At 34.9% G+C, this 22,454-nt stretch overlaps 1 protein-coding gene across 1 annotated transcript in view; it reads left to right on the forward strand.

Annotated features, from left to right (window-relative positions):
- LOC139985677 (icarapin-like) overlaps positions 1–22,454 on the forward strand; it is a 54,769-nt gene that overhangs the window by 12,065 nt on the left and 20,250 nt on the right. The window contains exon 2 of the mRNA XM_072000283.1: positions 21,552–21,761. Within this exon, the coding sequence (XP_071856384.1) occupies positions 21,552–21,761 (210 nt within the window). The remainder of the gene's footprint in view (positions 1–21,551; positions 21,762–22,454) is intronic.

A 22,454-nucleotide genomic window follows, 5' to 3' on the forward strand; every position in this document is an offset into this window, starting at 1 on the left:
ATTTTTATTGAAAACAGAAAACGTAGTAAATATCGCCAAACATTACAAAGCATAAATATTACAAAATTAATAACAACACGAGGAACGCTTTCTGCGTACATTGCTCAGTTTTTCGTTAAAATCGAATAGATAGAAGACGAAACTAATTGTCTTGAACTTCTAAATTCATATGAAATAAAATTTATAGAGGCAAATAAGTATAATAGAGACACTTGATAATAAGCTTCGCGTTACTTCGAGTCAATATTATTCAATGATAATGAATAACCATAAATTTTGTTTCTTGACATATTGCTCTCGAGACTTCTAATGTGTTTTGACAGTGTCTTCGAAACGTATTGAAACTAACGTTATAAAACCGTACTAAACATTTGTGAAAATGAGAATATCGCGTGTTTTATAGTGAGTTTGGAGCTGGCGAGAAAAAAAGCTACGAGAGAAAGGACGAAAGTATCTTTAAAATGTTCTGCTTCCTCTAACAAGATCTTAATAAGGCGTGAAAACTTTTCAACGTAATATAATTTCGTGAAACTTTTTACACGAAACTTCTCATATTAACGCTTCGATTCGCGCCAGGCAAGACAGGATAACATGTTCGCGAAAACGATTGGTTAAACAGACTTCTAAGAAAGACCTTGCTGACGGAAATAGCTCAGCTAATTTCTATCTACCGTTAATTGGTATTTATGATACATAATGAGTATTCTAATTAACTTCAGAACTTACAAAGTATATTGCGACACTGCCGAAATTGTCACAAATGACGTGTCTTCCATAATACTCAAAATCCAATGTAATATCGAATATTATAATATTTATCGAACTTTATTATGAAAACGATTTGCACATGTCACATTTGAATATAATCATGAACGAACAGATTAATACATATTGAAGTATTCGAATATTCTGTTGCCCTCTGACACGTAACTTTAAAGGAATAATTAACATAAACAGTAACAACAAAAATATGTAAAAAGCTTGCAACGAATAATGGAATATTCAATTGCGTCATCAGTTTGGTAAAAGCGGCTTTATTAAGGAAAGTAAATTTATCAAAATATCAGCTCGAAATAGAAATCTTCATTAAAAACATTATTCATATCTACAATCTGTGTTATATAAATCAAATATCAACTCGTCGTCGTCATTATCTTTTCTTACCTCTTTCATAACTTACAATTTGAAAAGCATGTAATTTACCAAACATGTTTAAATAGTTTGTTTAAAATAGAAATTAAAAATATACCCACGTTTTGTAAATTTCAAATTTTGAGATTACAATAAAATATCAACATTATCGTTCTGAACTGCAAACAAATACTGATTAGAACTCGAAAATTAAAACATACAAACATAGCGGAGTATGCCAACTTTCAAGAATTAATTATTAAAAATAAGAAAGAAAGAATATTATTATTATTCGAGTCGGATAATAAAATACGCTAACAGCCTTTGATTTTCGAAAAGTATACATATGAATACTCCTAATGCTAATACTAATATCAAACAACCAAGACCAAGGCCTTCAAGACAGATAAGGAATACTTTCTAGTGTCTTGGAAAAAGAAATTTGCAAAAAGAAGCCACAGTCATTATAAACAGACGTAGAGCCGATCGTTATAACTTTTTAGCCTTATTAGCAGGCTTAAGCATTATTGATAGTACGAAACGCTGCTACTTTAATTTTCAATTACCTTTGAAATTGTCCATTATACGATGAGCAGAGACTTGTATTAATCGATAGGTTGTGAAAACGCAAAGTTTTTCTTCCATTAGATAAAACCTGCTCTCGCCGAATATAAAAGTCTTATAGAGCACATACGTACATTTTTAAACAAACGTAATATCCAAGTTTAAACGAACGTACTTGCACGAACCTTGTAACGTAATGCCGTATTCAGTTAATTTTGCGTAGCCGCATAAACCTCCTACACAGCTTCGAGCAAGCTTAATGAAAGAAAAAAGAAGCGCTCCGTTAACGCAAAAAATTTTACAGAAGATATTATTTACGGAGAATTTTAGATACAGAGAAAACGTGGCTCGATATGCAGAGCGCGCAATCGCCATTTCGATTTTACGCTACGTACAAAGAATTATGGAAGCGTTCGTTCGGCCAGTCGACAGACAATCCGATTAGCGGCGAGTTGCGAAGCCATAAACTTCGGCCTCTGTGGCCGCTAACTATCCAGTAATTATGAATAGTCGAGTGCATATCGCACGTGGAAATCGGAATTGAATTGGTTAGTTGGAAATTCATTTGGAAGCAATCATAAGTCCGGGTCCCTTTATCATCTATCTTTTTTCTGCTCCATCGTTTCTTCTCTTGGATGCACCGATTCGATTCGTCCCGATTTCCGATCCTACGTATCCCGTATCGCGTCGTCGCTTCGATAACCATCAATGCAATTCTGCGTACGCGGAAGTGCTCTCCACGTGAAATGGAAGAAGAAGGACCTCAATTTGAATCAATTTAAAATGATACATCATTATTCGAGTTCGAAGGAATATTCCTCGACGAGAGAGCGTACTCTGTTTCGAGAGGTAACTAGACGATCATGTTTCACGTGAACGTTGTTTAGAGCAGTAACGGTATACAATTAGCAGTTGTCTGTATGTATCGTGCAGTTAATAATCCACGAAGACGCGAATGAAGTCAGAGGAAGCGTTCTGATTGACGTTGACTCATCGTCGTCGAGCCACTTTGTCGAATGATGTGCATACCTATGTAATTTGCTCTATCCTCTCTACTTTGCTTTTCTTTCTCGTTTTGTAAACGTTAAACCGTTAGGTAGAAAATTGAGCTACGATTACGGGATGTTTGTAATTTCTGTGTGCTATCAGTTTCGATTCAATAGAGATTACGATTTGAATCTCGGACGGTGTGTCGTATCAGAAAAAAGAATACACATCCGGTTTCAGCATGACGAGGCTCCGCTACATTTTTCAATTAATGTGATATAACATCTAAATCGAATCTCTAGTGGGAAATAGATAGGACGAGAAAGTCCAAGAGAATGGCCTCTTCGATCACCTGACTTGGATGCGACTGCTTTTTGTAGGGACACTTAAAGAATCTACTCTGCTGATCGCTAACGAAGTAATGTAGTAGACTTAAAACATAGAAAATAAAAATATATATATAGTCGCAAATATCAGTCTTGTAAGAATGCACGAAACGCGCATAAAATACAAAAATATACAAAATATCTAAAATAAAATACTCTTCGTAACATTTAATACATTAAATAACCTTCTGTTTAAATTCTACTTCTTTAATAATGTCTAAAAATATTAGTTTGCATAAATAACCGCAGTCTACTTATATCTATCGAAGTGAAAAAAAACACATCCGACATCTTTTACGAATATTGTATTTTTTATTGGAAACTTACACCGTTTTGCCTTAGATCAATTTCTGTAACATCCTGTATAAAAATCGAACTAGAAACTATATATATATATAATAGGAAGTCAACTATTACTCACGTTTTCTTAATCATGTATTTCTAATACGTTCTCGTGGGCGGAAAATCACGATTGAACGCGTCGATTAAACGTGGATCACGCGTCGGATTAAATCGACGTGCCGGTCGTTTAACAGGTTATGCGGATCGGTTTAGCTTACAGAAGCGCGTAATCGCGTATCAGATTCACGGTGAATTTTTAAAATTCAATTCGCGCGCGGCCCGATCAGGATGGAATACGATACGCAATGGGGTCTCTATCGCACGGCTAGCTAATATTAATACTTACCGATTATCGAATCGATACGTTCGAATTGAATTGATTCTATTACATTCTACCTCTTTCTTCCTTTCGTTTCCTTATTTTTCTTTTTCCTTTTCCTTTCTGTTCTTATTTTGTTCGATTGGTTTCCTTTTACGGTATTTTCCTACGGCTGTAATTTACCGATTTTATAGATACGACGATTCGTAAAATTCTAAAAATGGAATTTTTCGAGCCAGGTGTAGTTAGCTTTTTTTAGTATCGTTCCCCGTTTCCTTACTTTCTTTCTCTTTTCTCCTTTCGGTATTATATCTATACGTTCTTTTTTTTGGATTTGGACCCTCGAATCGAATCGATATCGGTTTGCCTGATATTTTTACTGTATCTTTCCGATGTTTGTTATTTTCTTTTCATTTCTACGTAACTGCTTTATAATTACGACAGCAAATCGAATATCCTGAATCAGCTTACGTCTTTCCTTTTAATAACATTTCGAAAATTTTATAAATACACCGATATCGATAAATCCCAGGTGTGATTCAACCTCTCGAATTAAACGTTCCATCGTAAACTCGAACTAATCATGGCAGAGTGTACCTTATTTCCACACAACGGCTTTATAAATTATGGTAACGAATTGAATCTCGCTCTCAACTCGCGTATCCTTTTAATAACATTTCGAAAATTTTATAAATACACCGATATCGATAAATCCTTGGGGATTGAACTTCTCAAATCAAACCTTGGAAACCGCAACTAATCATAGCAAAGTGTACCAACACCCATAAATCCTCCACCTTTCCCCTCATCCTCTCTGATCCCGTAGCCCGCAGTAACGCCACTCGTAAATTCTCCCATCGATTTATTCGTATTTTTGTCGGTGTTACCCCGTCTTATCCTTTCCAACGTCGTTCTTTTAATTACGAGTCAGCGATCTCCGAAGAACCGTAGCGTAGGCACACTTCTTAGCAACGTATCTCTATTCGAGCATGAAGAAGTTCATTGTACCGTTTCTTCGTGTGTTACGACACGGTTGGCCGTGCAAGCCTCGCGGAACGTGTCGACGTATACCGGAGCCGGTCGCATTCCAAGATGAGAGTTGGCAGAGGCAAAGAAGTGGAACGACTTCCAATTATCGACAGGCGTCTGGCGGAAGTGTACACGTTGAAGGACTTCGTCGCGGATCGGAGCGAATCATCGGCGATGAACTCGTTTCTTTTCCGATGCATGTCGCGCGTTTTCCGCCGCTCTGATGGATATCTCTGTATAGGGTGGGGCATCTGGAACAGGCTATTCGAACAACTCGTTTGTTTTTCATGGTAGAAGAAGACGCATCGAATTAAACTTGCTTGCTTTGGAGGAAGATATAATCTGGCGTTAATAGTTTTTTCCTAGGTGGAGGGTTAGAGGAGATATCAAGATGAACTTCATTTTTTTTTTTTTTTTTTTTTTTTTGTACGGAACAATATATTTTTTTATCTACCTTCTAAGAGAGAGAGAGAGAGAGAGAGAGAGAGAGAGAGAGAGAGAGCTTTAAGATGAATGCAATGATCTATAGTTGAAGATCGTTCAAGGTCAGTACGTTAATTATTATTAGTTTGAGATAAAACGCGAATCTCGTACAATATCTCAAACTAATAATGATGTAGTTAGTATTCATGGATATAGATAAACACAGATACGACACGACTCAGTGTTTCGAAATGTTAAACAGAATTTAAATATTATTACTGAAACTAATGAAATCTCTCTATCGTCTTTGAAGCATCTATTTATAGATTAACAATAAGGCAAACTGTAGGTAATGAACTCTTTACATAACAAAACTACTTCGTAATGTTTTGTACGTAGATGTCAGTTCTTATATCGCGTATTAATATTTACAAATAGATTGTAATAAATTTTAAATGTTAAATTTATGCTTATATAGACTTCGTCGTATTATACCAATATTCTGCAACAGTTCTGACAAAGGATATACTGGTCTTGAGACTTCCTATTTATAAATTCGTAACTAAATTACATTCTGCTAAAAATAATCTTATAACTGCGTACATATATCTTTGCGCTCCTTTTAGGTATGCAAGCTTATGTGTGGCTTAATATGTATCTTACTGCCTTTATATGCCTCTGCCTCCTATATGCGTTTGTATCTTTAATCTTTATGCGTCTCTCCCGTGCGCACGCATGCGTCTCAGTACGTATATACATAATATATATGCGAAGCTTCTTGCGTTTCCTTGCGACTTGGCATTGGTAACGAGCGTAACGAGCCCGAGAGATGTCCTCTCACGGTCAATCGTATATCCTTTCGAGCGAGATAGAAGCATCTATACGACTTCCTACCGTGCGTCACGTTAATAACACGCATAACTGAAAATGAATTTCATTATGATAATCTTTCTTTATTATGCGCGTCACCGTGATAAAATACAATATGTATGAAGCCCTTGCATGCGCGATACATAACAGTGCACGCGTTGAACGACCATCGTGACGATCGCACGAAAGTAACGCATACTCTGCAGTTTCCATTATTTCGAAATAATTGTTTTCTACGGTTCGTGTAGGATTTTTCTTTAATTGTCTAGATTTCGTAATTAGATTTAATTTAGAAATTGCAAAAGAAATGGATGTTTGTCGAAGAATATTGTAGGTGACAATAATCAAGTGGCTAATATCGAATGGTATACTATATGTGTGTGTAATTGTAATTATTGTAAGTTCAGTATAAACGTCGAAGGTTGTTATACACCTCAACGAATATCAAAGTATTAAAAATACAAGAAAGATGAAAGAAACTCGATAGACAATGATTTTGTTTAGGTTGTTATTTATAGAAACTTCAGTTTCAATGTATCTGCGTTTTACATACTTATTACTTATTATTATATTATTGTAATCGTCCGAAAACTCATTATAGACTTCCAAGATGAAAGCTGTTGAATTAATTGGTAGATTGAGCATTGGTAATCCATAATATGGAGATAATCTGTCTAGATCGGATTAGCTGTATCTTTGAAAAATGAATGTGACGCATTGATTCAAAATAGGTGAAAATAAATCAATAAAAAACATTCTTATTCGGTACTAATTTTTCAAGTCAGATATATATAGGTTATATACTCAGAATAACTCGGTATGTAATTACATATATGTAATCGTATTTCCACTTCTGTAGAAGTCAGTATTAATTTTGCTAAAAGCACTTGCATGCTTTTAGTAATTGTAAAAATAGGAACCGGATTTTATCTCAGATATATAGTATATCTGAAATTATATATATTTGATCATTTTATTTATCAAATGGTTGTATCGTAATAACCATAAAAGTTTAATAACTAATTTAATAACGTAGACACGCGGAAATCCCTTACAATTAAGACACTTAAACGCTCGCCTCTAAAATTCTCTACTGAATTCTACTAAAGAAATAAAAATTCAAACTTCTCTCCGAGACGAGTTGCGTATGGTTAAGGTCCAGCGCGGTCCACTTCATGTTCAGCATACCCAACTAGAATGCAAATATCGCTTATACCTGGTCGCGGTAGTTTCTAGCCGTGGCATAACTTTCAATTTCCCCAATTTCCCTAAGATCCCTGCACCATAATCGTCGTGCCACCTGTTCCGCTCCCTGAAACGCATAAACGCGAGGTAATTTCGCGTACGGTCGCGTCTTTTCGCCTAATTAACGAGCCTTCGACCATAAAGAGTCGCAACCCCACCGCGCCTAAACGTTACGTTACACGCGACTACTTGCGAGTTATTACGTCTTTGGCATTAAGCCCGTACTCGTTGTACGTGTACTCGCTCGCATTATTTCGATTTCAAGTTTCATAATGCCGGAACGTATTGTCGGCACCGTTTTTACTTCGCCTTTACCTCTCAACCTTTCTCTCTTTCTCCTCCTCTTTTTTTCTCTCCTTCTCCCGCCGGCTTGTCAACCCGTATCGTTCGCCTATCGTGGTAGAAAATAGAACTTCGCTGTAGAACGGGCACAACGTCGGGATGAAAATGATTCAACCACTTAACTCGTCAAGATTTCACATTACTTTCCCGTTAAACCCACCCTAAGTTCGCTTCTAGCAGCGATATAATCTCTTTCCGGTTATCTGTTCACGACCGGTGGTGGTTTTCTATGCGTTGATTGTCAACAAGTATTTGCCATTCCTCGATTGATGAACGAGTTAATTTATGAGAATGATTGAGATTGATCGAATTAGACAGGTTGAATCGTGCATCGTTGCGAACTTATTGGCGTCTATGGAGATTGCGAATATTCCAAGTAATCTGATTGAGAATCAGAAATTTTATTACTGACCAATTTATTTCTTGTATTTAATTTTCAAATAATGTTTCTTTTCACATATGTTCAAGTTATTTAGGATTTGACAGAAGTTTATTGTGAAAAATTAATGTCACGTTAAATATTTCATTTCAAGTTATATTTTTGTATTATACGTGTTATCAGGGAACCGTTTCGGCGGTAGGTTCTGCACATGAAAACAATAAAAAAGGTTTATATAACGCTATAAGGATATGACTTATTTAACCTTATTTTCGAGTTACAGTGAGTTTCATTTAAACAAGCAGTATCTGTGTAACTCTACAAGAAGCGTTCAAAATAGTCTTGCATCACGCTTGAACACGAGATTGGAGACGTCTTAATGACTGTTCTCTACTTCTCCAGGTATTGTTCGTTAGATATTCTGTTAGAAATTCTGTCTGTAAATAGATAGATGAGATTAGTTCAACTACTTCCATTTTTCAATAGAATTATTCCAATATAAAGCTCGCTATAACTCGTAAAAAAAGTCAAAGAGGGCATATCTTTATATAAACTTTTTCTTGTCGTTTTCATGTGCAAAATCCATCGTCGAAGCAGTTGCTCGATGCTGAGAAACATCCTGAATATAAAAGTAATCGTTAATCGCAATTCAATGACAGAACATCTTTTTCATTTAATTTTTTACATTTTTTTCATGTTGTATTCGGCTTGCATTGATCTGTGAAAAATAACACAATAAAAGAAGAAGTTTATTAAAATTGTTACTTACGAACGATACTTGTTATCGTTTAATTTGTTATAAAAAGATTTATTACTCCTAAAAACTGGTTAAGTTAATTCCAAATGTGATCTGGAAATTCGTGTTATTTAAACAAGTTTGTGTCCATAATCGAATTACTCCATTCAAAGTTATTTTCAAAGACGAGATAAGAAAATTAAATCTCGTAGCCAGTGAAACAGTGAACGCAAATAACGTTTCCATTTTTAAGAGCTAAGTTTATTTGTATGTCTAAGGTATCACGCAGAGTTTATAAATTCTTAGAGAAACTCATGAATATTTAAAAATCGGATCACGTAAGTACCTACATCATTACAGCCATAATACAGAATTGCAAATTCATTCATTTGTAACTGTTTTGTACCTTTCAATTTAAGATCAACCGACAATTTCATTTTTCTTTTTATAAAATGTAAAATAACACGCAAACGTGATATTTGTTACTTCGTAAAAAGAAAGAGGCTAATTTAAGCCTTCTTCCTCTAGTAAAAAAACATACCTTTTCAACGTAATTATGCGGAAGTCAAGCCAACCCTATCGAAACTAGTCATTCCTAAAGAATTCAATGTTGCTCATGTAATTTCTGCTTCTGATGTTAAAATGCAGAAATTTTCCAGAACTGCTGTTGATCAACCAACTTTCGAATGATTCTAATTATACACAACAATTTTTAAATTTCTCAAACAAAAATTCTACGTATTGTTTTCAAATATAAATTAATGTAATCTTTGTTTCGAGGGCAAAAATATAATTGTATTATCACGTTGCAAAAATACGGTTAATATCTCATTATGATTCTAGTAACGTTTTAATTGCAATTTTATATTCTGCATGTAACAAACTTTTTATCAAGCAGTTAGGAAGATAAGAAGATACGCTCTAATTTGAGAAATGCGTAAATAATCGAACTAACAAAATCAGAACGAATATATTATTTTATTTTTATTTATTTCATTTGCTTCTAATTTTCTTACTTCCAGTTACATTCGTGTTCTATTTTTCCAACCACCAAGCTTAACGTCTCTCATGCTTAACATTTAAACTTAAAACCTACAATTTATATTCCTTATTCTCTGTGTCTTTAGCACTTGCATGTACAACTCTTCTTAAACTTTAATAGCTTAACTTAAATTTCAGTAGCACACAAAACAGAAACATAAAATATGAAACTCAAATAATATAAAATATAAAAATACCAGAATATACATAGAATAGTTATAGATGATCATCGCACGTATTTGAAAAAGTGTTCGTGGAACGAGCAGAATGTAATATGGTCAGGAAGCCAACCAAGGTTCTAGGTGGTTGGTAAATGTCACTGGACGAGATTTACACACGTAGGTCATGTGTGCTATGAATCACACACGATTACGGAAAACTTGTTTCTTCCAGCATGCCAAGAAAGCTGTTCTGTTGTCTTTGATCTCAAATACTCGTTCATTGCGTATTCATTCGTCGGTCAGTCGCATACGTTACGGATTATCTTCGCATAATTTTTCTTAAATGCTCTGGTGTTATGTGTATCAGTTAAAGTCCAATGTCTATTGCCTTTTTTTTACTTCTGTTTTGCCATTTTGTAATCTTTTAAACCCGTTCAAAGCAAAAGTTCTCGTCGACTCCGTCGTAAAAATAATTAATAACGCGTAATTTGTTTATCGAGTTAAATTAGAATAAAGTACGAACTATTATCTGCGATCCATAGATCCTTAAGAACTGTAAATATTTTAATTAGTAAATTTCATGAAAATCTTTGTCAGTACATTTTGCTACCTTCTAAGTGTTTAATAAATATTAAATTCTCAATTAAAAGATAAGATAAGAAAGAAATTAGCCAATCCAATTTTTCACAGAAAAATGCCAGTTTTTATTAAAGAAATGCTTCTGACTTTCAATGAACGAACCTATGTTCTTTCCCGTTTAAGTAATTTCGTAAAAATTGAAAAATATGTTAGAATCTGAAATTATTATGAATACGTGTAAATTATTTATTTAATAAATTTATTAAATTAAAATTATTAACATATAAACTAACGTAATAACGTGCAAATTACTTGAAATTGTTTATCCTAACATGATAAAATTAACATTACTTTACCACTAATTCCATATTTCGGCAAGAAATTAATTCTATCCTTTACAATTTGCTTGTAGTTTGGCGGTAGAGGATTCTAACGAAGCAAAATTATTTTATTATTTATTGTCGTAGTTTGTCGTTTCATTGCGTGAGAAACAATTACGCTTATAGACTTTTAGTAGGGAACGATGCGCTCGAATCCTGCGACATTGCACACAGACTTGGAAACACGAGGTGTCTAAATACTCCTTTTGGGGACACCGCAACAGCACATCGCACTTTAAATGTTGAGTTTCATTCAGATTAACTCGCTTCCGAGTTAAGTTTCCCTTTCCGAGTACGAAAGTCAATGAGATAATTGAAATCTTGTGTTTCGCTGGTAGCCGCGTTGCCTCGAACTCTCAACGAATTTTTTAAAAGAATTAAACATATATTTAAATCGTACACCATCTGCTGGTTTTAACTTATTTGAATAATAGCCTGGAACTTTGTTCACGAAAATTGAAGATTATACAATGGTCTGAAACTGTATACATTTAACAGATGTGAAAGTTCGAAGGTTTGGAACATTTGAATCATTGGAAAATATTTGGTTTCGGAATCAGATTTACATCTCTTTGCACATCAAATTTGAATAAATACGAAGTATGTATTTCACGTAGTTATCAAAATCATATTGTTAATGATGAATGTTGCAAAGAACAAATTTCTGCTAGTTGTCGAAATACTCGAATTCTTAATAAAACAATTACAGATACAGGGCGACGTTGCATTTTTGAATTTTTATTTACGCCTCGTTGAAAGCAATTTACGAATTCAATTCAAAAGTATATTTGAGACAAGTTATTTACGCTATGCATATACCAAATCATCATACGTAAAACAAATTCAAAAAAATCGTTTCTTCTAAATAAAAGCCTCGTAGTTGGAACTGCAACAAATAAAATTCACTTAAGAAGAATATTTCCTTTCGATTCTTCAATGAGTGTACAATTTTATTAGAGAAACGTCTCAACATCGACGCTACCCCATCACAATATAATTACGAATAAGCCTTGCTACATTTTCATTCTCCTAAATATTCGGTCTATCTGATTATCGCCTCTCGCCGCTAAACGCGTGCAAACTTTATTCAAGCCAACTGCAGGCTATTTTCAAGCCACGATATATAGATATTCAAAGAAATGTTAAAACAACCATTTATCCACACCCATTGCGTTCAAAACATATTAATTTAATTAAATTACTGTAACGTAGAAAGTATGTATGTAGAAAGCAGATGTGCCGAAAAAATGTTATAAACGCTGATTAGAAGTGGCCGATAAATCTTGAACTCTTCAATCACCAAGCGAACGTCACGGCTTGAATACGTCTTGGCTCGATAAAGCTCGCGATAAAGTGACAGAAGAGAGAGCACAAGGTACTTAAAATAACACAAGGTCCACTCGTAATCATTATATATTCGCATCGATTTCCATAAAACCTTCTCTGCACCGTTCGTTGCACTCTATGATTTCCTGCAGTTGGCAATTGCGACGACTTGATACACTGCAGTATAAATTTAATGGGAATATCGCTGCGCGCACGTTTCCTGCATGCACACTCATATCGCGTAATAAATCGGGTAAGACGGTGATAATTTGACGATTTTTCTACTAACTCCTAAACATTCACATTTACTTATGTTTTAATAGCGAGCCAGGGATATAATATCATCGGAATAATGATTGTGACATAATTTAGCTCGATATATCTGGCAAGAAAAATATTTCATATGTTATGAATTTAATTATATTATAAAAATAAAAATACTTTCTGAAAATATGATTCCATAATTAATAATATATGATATAACAAAGGCAAAAGATGAAAGCGAATGATATGTGGGTCGTTAGAAAGATGAAATAGATATTAGGAAGGGAATGAGAAGAAACTATGCGAATTTTGTAATGACGAAATTGGAGATTTGAAGCACGTGTTAATAGAGTACGAAAAACTGGCGGGGAGAAATGAATATACAGGAGATAGTTAACGAGAAAGGAAAAGAAGAGACTTTGGACTGATTAGGAGAACTGGAAAGGAAAAGAGAGGAAAGATTAAAAAGGTATTTTAGGAGTTAGATACAGAATCATAATCGGTTAAATAGTTAGCTCTAATAGCTATTACTAAATAATCAGATAAGAGCTAAGCAATAACAGTTTAAATAGTACAGTTAGGTTGATGGACAATAGGTGGATTAATAGCTATATAGTTATACAGTTTGATAAGAAGAGTATTTAAAATATATGTATCAGAAGAATGTTTGGTGAAGACTGTAAGGCAAATAAGAATAAGAAGAAAGAGTGAAAACATAATCTATTATTATTAATAGTATATAACAAATATAAAACAAATAAATAAAGGTATAATCGAATATCTAATATACATATAAGGAAACATCTTCGATATTAATTTTTTAATTTTTCCAAACAGTTCAACAAGAAACACAGGCGTAAACTCAAAACAAAAATAGTTTAACCCTTGTGGAACGATAATATTCTCTCGCTTCATGCTAATAAATTAAGAAATTTAAACTAATTTACTTTCTACAATCTAAGCTAGAAATCAATCATTATATACTAGCTTTCTTCAACTAAATTAGATCTGACTATTTCGTGTTTGAAATTAATGAAAAAGTATCACGAAATGTCATCAAGTATTATGAAGTATCAGGTAGTATCACTAAATCGAATTTGTCCTAATGACCAGCCCCGTTATATATCACATAAATTTTTCTTCTTTACGTGCTGGATATATCTTTTTCTTTCATCAAAAATCCACGAAACGGGCTTTTCTAAGTTAAGGCAATCTATAAATCCACTGGACGAAGAATCGGCGAAAGAAATAAATATCAGACTTGTCTTTCTATCGACACTATCGAGGGTCGTGTATAGGTGGTAGTTCGTATCTACGGGAAGGCAAGCATTATCATCCGCTTAATTGCCGGCTATTAATTCAAGTGGTTGTGTCAATGGTTATAGCTATTCAGCTAGTATATACACTAAGAGATTCATCCTAATGTTAGCCTAGGACGCTGTTATTGAGAAGCTGTGTCGTTGCCGTATGCACATATGTGTATCGGTTATATATTGCAAGCTACACGTCGATCCTTTGCCTATAATTACTATAATTACTCAGAATGCAAGGGCAGTCAGTCCACGTTCATATTGATAAGCCAATTCTTAATTAGGCTTATGTTCAGTCTTTGGTCGAAGTAAATTATTCCAATTGTGAAACTCATAATAAAATCGAACTTTATTAATTTTTTGACTGTTTTAGATAATAGTACATTATAGTGGTTGAGATATACATAGTGAACCATAAATAATATGACGAAACATAGTGAAATATAGCGAATCATAACGAATCTCGATAAATACTATAAAAATTATCTATATTCTATCGTATCGTCGAATCGAAATTGACTGCTTGTACTGAAACAACCTATATCGAAGATGTTTCTCAACGGAATAGCTCTTATTTCTGTTTCTTTTTTCTTTTAGCCAAGCACTAGTGTTCAGTACTTTATGTAACTAGAAAACTTTTGTAATATAAACCAAAAGTAATTGGCAGTTAAATATCGTATGCATCATTTCTCCGTATCGTATCGTAAGAACTTATCTAGTAAACGGAAATATATACGTGTGTATATATCTACGGTTATATTCCGTCCATTGCGAGATAAAGGAGCAGTTCTACCCAAGGTAAGACTGTAAGTCACGCTTTGTACCACAATCCTGAATACACGAACCACTGTGAACCACCTCAAAGACTCGGGACCGCAAACTCCAAGATACCAGGTTCGTGAAACACATCCAAGTCCAGTTCTAAAGTGTTAGAAACAGTACAAACCAATCTAAGATCGTAGAACTCAAAACTGCTTGCTCGGGGGATCTAAAACTGGCCGTGAAATCATAAATTCGGTGATTCAAATGCATAGGATCGGGCACAGTGTAGTAGACTATAAACTACCAGGATTCGATACAAAGCGCCCGAAATGAGTCAGAATTCTACGATTGCGAAATCATCGAACTCGCTTTGGATACACACGAAAGTCGTGAAGACTGACACGGTACATTTCGAAACCTTGAAATTTCAAATTTCGTACAAGTGAAGTAGAACGTGATATAAATACACACAACGTCAAAACGTCGTAGAATCTGGGATTCTAAGATCGTGGATATGTGTCACCATTTGCTGACACTTCTTTTCTAGCCAACGAACGTGAAGTAAGATATGAAAAATTTTGTTATTTACGAATAACGCTACACATATGTACAGTTGTCAGAGTTTCAAACATCTATTTATCCTCTAAACATATATTCTCAGTCTACGTGCGCGATTTTTAACCGGTTTGCCACAAGAATTTTTTAAACGTGCAATGTTTCACTATTTATTCGAGTAAAAACAATAATAGTCGTCCAGAAACACAAACGTAATATACTTTTTGACGCGCCACATGATTACTGAAAACGAAGATTCCATCCGAATGTAAATACACGTCGCGTAAAAAAAGCTTACGAACATTATGCGATCTACTAAATACAACATACCAAACGAAAATTATACATCTTTTTATTTCTTCCTTCATCTCGGTTCGGTACGATATATCGATGCCCAGAGATATATCGATGTCCTTCTTGACAACGAGGGAAAGGGAATGAAGAGACAGAAAAATAACTGAAGAAATTGAACAAAAAGAAAAATGAAAACGGAAAAGAACAAAGAGAGAGGAAATATCAGTTCTTGCTCAGGGCGCGTACTTCGTGGAAAAGAAATGGAATTTTGCCAAGACTGAGCCACGCTGGAAATACCACCATCTATTTTATTCTGCAGTCAATGGCACTCGGCACCTACTAGCTGTACCTCTACACCCTGTTTCCCTTTTTGCAGGCATCGCATTAAACCTGCCTAATGTCACTTGAGAAAGAGCGTAGGAAAGGAAGGCGAAGGAGGGCAGAGGAGAAAAAGAAAAAAGAGAGAAAACGGAGAAAAAAAGGTGGCAGGAGCCGCGTCCGATAAATCGATCAGGTTCAAATTTCTCAAGGGAGGTCAGAGACCCGTGTACAGGGAAAGGCGCGAGGAAAAATGTGACACGACGCGACGCGGGAAAGCGTCGAAGTATCGTGAGGGTCCATGAACCACGGTACATACATAGTTTACCATATTTGCGGATAGACGAGCAGATTTACCGGCTAAGCGTTCCGCCGTACGAACGGTCGACGATAAACTGCTCAGGAGTGGAAGTTCGCTGGAAGTTACCGAACTTTGCTCGCTTTAACGCGTCTCCACGAACGCTATACTCGTAGAAATTAATTTTAATGCCCGGAGATAATTTCGTGACTCTCGTTATAGTCGCTCGGCGAGGGAGAGTTCTGAATTAACGATGGCCAAGCAGCATGTCTGTTAACGATGAGTTTCTTCCGCGTAGTTTTCTGCTTTACGAGAATCACGGACATGGGAATCAACGGTACGAGAGTTCGATAAAAATTAATGGAAAGTTTTGTTCGTCGTTGAGATTAATAGCGTTATTATAATAAATCGCATAAGGCTGAAGTAGATAAGCTTGTAGAGGCTGTAGCATTTATTTCATGAAAGTATACTGAGAAATATCGGTTGTATGTATAGAGTAGATGGAATTTTTGGTTTATTATGTCACTATCTGTTTTACTTTCTGTACCATTTTTTTAATTGTGTAACGTCTTACTTTCTTTACCATCGTGCCTATTTCATTCGACTTTCTTCAGGAATTAATCGAGAGTTTGCAGGAATTGAAATTAAGAAACACAAGTTGAAAGTAATATCTGACGTTTTTGACGATGAAAGATTTTCTTGAGTTTAGATCGTAATTAGACACGGTATGGCCTACGTAATGGCTAAAGCCACTAACTCAGTAACTTCGTCAAGCTCTTCACAGTAGAGTGCGAGAGAGGCTCGAGCAAGTTGTCAAGAATAATGCTATGAACTTTACGTCTTAAATATTATTACACGCGACATGATTATTAGGAATTGTCGAGTATGATAAGCTGAAAGTACATGTTTTCTACGTCCAACGTCAAAAGTGCAACGTAACTTCGCTATAAAGAAATAAAGTATATTTAAGATACATTTAATCTCAACTTCTCATCATTTTTTCACATTGGAGGAATTCAAAAACGATTAAAAAGGACGAAGTATGTACTACTATGCGTTGTCGAAAAGGAGACTAGCGCCATGGAACTATATATATGATACTTGCGATCAATACGCGTGCTTATCGTTATGATTGTGTTGAGTCTATACGAAACAGCTAATCGGACTCGCGTTCCTCACGCCAGTCTTCTTTCCAGCAACGTTCTATAAAATGACAATAAGTTGACAATTCCTACGTACTTGTACAACACAGACTTGTCTACTTCTCTCGATTTCCTTTTTCCTAGATTTTGACATTTTATTATGCACCTAACACAATACCGATACAAAACACTGTTTTTATTTCGGTATGCAGAATTGCATGTACTTTATTGCAATAACTTTATTACAATTTAATAAAAACAGTGGCATGCTCGGTGTCTAGCTGCTTGGAAAGTGTTGTATGGAATAATCCTGAATTCGTTTCTCTATACTATAGAAGCCTTAGAGGAGGGAATTCAATAAGGCAGTAGTATCTTGTCGTTGTCGTCTGTCAAAACATTTCATTCCGTGGCAGCAATCTCGACGACTTTTCGTCATTGAAAGCTGTGGCCGCGAATTTCCTCGAGCTATGATAGACCGTGCGTCGTTTTTCGCACGGGGAGGGACTTCCAAACAGGAATTAGATTGACTCAAACTGACTCCTACGTTTCTACGTGCGTCAATATGAATTGGCTACCAGTAAATTGAATAATCGCCAGAAGCATTCGAGAAGAACCTAGTTCGCAGAGTCCGACGAATATGCTCCTGTCTCTATCTTTCTCTCTCTCTCTCTTTCTCTCTTTCTTTCTTTCTTTCTTTCTCTCTTTCTCTCTTTCTATTTTTCGACACCCCTTACATATTAGATGCTTGTGCGAACGATAGTGATTTCTTTGGAGGAGATTGCTTTTACTGTTCTTAGGATTTCGTAGGATTATTCGTTTGCAGAGTTATTGGTATATCGCAAGTTTCTCCTGTAAAGCTAACTTGAAAAGTTAACAAAGTGCAATTAAAAATTTACCAGTTCGATAATTTAAAGATTACGTAACGCGAAAATTTTCAAGTTCAATGATTCTGAACACCTCTTTCGCTTGCGAAGACAGTCTTTTGTTTTCCCGAAAGGGTTAAGTAAGTAAATGAGGAAACTTAGCGAGATATTACAAAAATTTACAAGTTTGAAAGTATGAAAATTGAAAGGTTTAGTAACTCGAAAGATAGAATACTTGAAAGATTGCAGACTTGAAAATTTGTAAATTTACAGATATAACTCGTATATAACGATTGTATGCATGTATTACGATTATAAATTATATATGTTATACAAGGTACAACGACTATGTATAAAACATTAAAAATGGTTGATGTCTTTTTAGCATAAAAATACTTGTCTGTTTAACAGATTATTCTACGAAATAACTTTGTAATAGTTCGAAAATTGTATTATCATACATCTGAAATCTCGAATAATTTCATTTAACAGCTTATTTTGAAAGCACCGCAGGGGGTTGTATAGAATATAATATCCCGTGTACAGAAACAAAGACGATCTTAGAAACATCCGTAACACCTCTCGCGGTTTCCCTCTGAGAAATTTTCACGAACATCCCGTCGACGTCTTTCAAACGTTGCGCACCCAATTTCTTCACCTCGCCGTACTTATATACCCAGCTACCGTGCTTCTACAAATTGAAATTAAATTATGCTCGAACATTCTGTACACGAAACGAGGATTACACTTTGAAAGGATAGCACGGAATATAGAGGTATTACGTTATCTTTCGCCGATAGTCATGATCGATCGTAACTTTACATTCGCGTTTTTCTTTATCGAAAAACATCCCTATTTTACATTTCATCCCGTATAAACGGTGTAGCGTCTATGAAAAAAATTCGAGGTTCTTTGAGAGGAAGGAATACTGTGTGGCGGACCGTTTGATATACAAACGAGGGGAGGGGTTGTTTAAAAGAAGACACGATCGATCATTCCGAAACGATAGCCGTGCGCGACGCCGTCGAGACTTTAGTTACACGCAGCGCTTTGACACTTTGCAAATGAGACGTCACGTGGTCGCTGTTTTTATTGTTTTCTCCTCTTTTCCTTTCTTTCTCTCTTTCTTCTTCGTTTCTTCCCTTTTCTCTTGCTTTTTAATCCTTACCAGACATACTCTGCTTATCGATTACCGATTAAGTTTGTTCATGCGTGTCAAACTACCAGCACAGAAGTACAGAATCCTGCATTTCCTGGCTGACAGTGAAGTCGATAGCGGATCCAGTGGCATGGCACTAAAAGGGCTCGACGATAAATCACTACGGCAAATTCGTTGTAAAGCACTAAGTGCCACGAGCCGTTTGAAAGGATCGCGCGGGCAAAACACCACGCCGAGAGCAAGAATAATTATTATAAGGTCGCATTCTGGTGCTTCTCGTTTTTAAACGACCTTCTTCGATCGATGCATGTATTTGAAGTTTCGTGATTGAAAGCTTCGCAGCTGCACTGGCTTCTCTTCTTTATCCGTACTAATTTATGTTTGAAAGAAGCACGTGTAATTGAACTCGTATTTAAGAAATTCTACAATTTCTGAAAATTATATTTTATCGAATACGCGATTAATATTCTATTTTTATTCTTACAACAAATTTTACGAGCAACAAGAATCGAGTTCAAGTTGATAAGCTGGAAAACGGAAATTCTGTTTTCCTTGTGATATCTGATACGCAATATATACGGAAGAGTCATGAAATGTATCAGTATTGATTCAATTCAGTTGCTTTTTTTTATGCTTGTCTAATAGATGACACGATCGAAATTAACCGTTTGAGATCCAAGCATTTTGTATTGAAAAGTCCCAGTACATTTGAACGCTACGGACGACTGAGGGTATTTTGTATTTCATTGTTATCTTCTCAATAACTTTTATTGAACAAAACTTGAAATATGTATAAACTAATAGTACACATATATAATAAGATAGATGTATTTTGTAAAATAACAAATATGACGAGCGCTATTGTGTCGCTTGTTTCTCTTCACAGTCGATTAAGACAAGCGCTATCGCGCTGTTCGGGATTTTCCGATCCTGCTTTTTCAAAAACCCCTGGGACTCAAACAGTTAAAAGGTGGAATTTTCAAAATCGAAACGAGAGAATTCGTTTAAAAGGGGAAATAGGTTAAACGCGAATTGCATAATTCGAAAATTGTCCATTTTCGAGCAAGTTTCGACCATAGAAATAACAGATATAGATTGCGGCTGGTAAATAAAGAGCATGTTGAAACGAAATAGACATATTTTGATATGACTTTCCCTTTGTAGCTGATATTTGCTCCGCCTATAGAAAGGGAAAGAAAAACTTGTTACTTATTTCTATTTCTCTCTATGAAGTCGATTTTATCAACACAACATCTGCGGTCTATACTTCTTATATCTACGGTCTTGACATATTCTTACAAATCCTGAAACTAGGCGGTACTTATATTTAGCTCGCCTGAATCTTTTATATATATATATTCTATCCATATAGCTCTTTAAAATACCAGAATGATTTACCTAGATATTATCTTTAGAAAAATAGGTTAAACAGAGGTTATACGGTTTCATGAGGGAGTCGTAAGCTGGATCAAACGAATTCTTTCTTGGAAAATGTGTTTTTCAGAGAATCGAAGGTTAAGCTTAAAATTGTTTGGCGAATGATAAAAATACATATTCTTTAGTACTAACAAAATTCACTTTTTTATAAAGAAAAAAATATACCTCATGTTTTTAGATTTGCTTATTGTTAGTATGGCAATTTGTTTTACAATCCATACTCCTTCTTACTTCGTCATGTATAATGTACCTGGTAATTTTGAAACTTTTCTTCTCGTATTAATTTAACTTTATAAATATACGGTGTGCATACGATAACGTAATATATACTCTCGCCATATGTTTTTCATTAAAACTTTCTATAACGACCGTTCTTTTCGGTACTAGCATATAAATCGGCAACGAAAGATACACGCATATTTACGTAACGTTACGAGATATGCAATCATCGAAATACTTGAATATTCCGGAATTTAGTAACAAACAACCTATCCTGAATCATCGACCAATGTTACATATGTATGTACCGAACATGGTAGTCAACTTGAGTATTAATGCTAAAAGTTATTCGAATAAACTGAATCTTTGTTACATATCACCTAACTGTATAATTTACAAAATGGGATATTGTTAGTCGACGTACGCCCTCATATATACGTCATCAGAAATTTCATTTTAGAGCGAAGAGAAATTTATGTTACGTATTACAATATTTATTAAAATATATACATGATTTATATACAATTACAACGTTCAAAGCTAATACTTAATACTCGGTTAGATTTTAAATGTGATTCAGTTATTTAAAATTGAAAGATCGTATCAAAGATCCATCTCGACAGCTATAATTACTAAGGAACGTATTTAATATCTAACGTGTTTTTCAAATAATTTTGTTATTTTTTACAGGTGCACGTAACGCAGATACTAGCGACAAGAATAATGTAGACACCGTCGTTGTATTGCCATCCGATGTTGGAAGTCAAATGATGTCAGCAGCGTTCGATTTCCCTGATGTGAGCTTCGACAGCGATAGTGACAGTCTTGAAAGTCCAACCTGGAATTGGAACAGGTTGTTCAGGTCAAACTTCTTGGACGGGTGGTATTCCAGCCTGCAAGGTATGTGAATAGAAATATTTGCTATATGTGCGCTATATACAATTTCAATATGTTTATTAAGCATTTTGTCGACGAGGCGGTTTCAAACGATAGCTTGTTATCTGGGCTATCTTTAAAAAATGCAAGAAGAAATTGAACGTTCTCTAAAAATATAATTTACCTATTTAAACACCGTAAATTTGTTCAATTTACTATTAAAATGTTCTTCCGATATCTCCACAATTTAATTTCTATAATTAATACCGAATATCTTTTCTGTCAAGAAAGATCAGCTATTTCTTGCCGTTAATTTTTGAACGAAATTTTTAAAATCGGCACAGCACCTTGCGTGTAATAGTAAATACTCAATAGTAAATAATTTTTCCAGTAGTGTTACACGAGCCAATATATCGCCATTGAAAATAGCCGCAAGAAAATTTCTTTTTTCTATTCGAAACTATTTAGATTATATCTAAAATATTTCCTTCGTCGTTAAGTACAAAGGAAATATTTTAGTTTTTGAAATTAGTTTTTATTAGCTATTAATTAGTTTTTGAATAACAGGATACGATGCATAACGTTCGAAAGAAATACACTCAGCTATATCAAAGAACTCCTTTCGAACAACCGCTTTTCAATCTGGAACGACGTTTTCAACAGTCGTCATTGTCACTGCCTCTCGAAAAAGAACCTCTCGTTAACACCGTGAAACGA

This window comes from Bombus fervidus, chromosome 1 (assembly GCF_041682495.2).
Source record: "Bombus fervidus isolate BK054 chromosome 1, iyBomFerv1, whole genome shotgun sequence".
Lineage (NCBI taxonomy): Eukaryota > Metazoa > Arthropoda > Insecta > Hymenoptera > Apidae > Bombus > Bombus fervidus.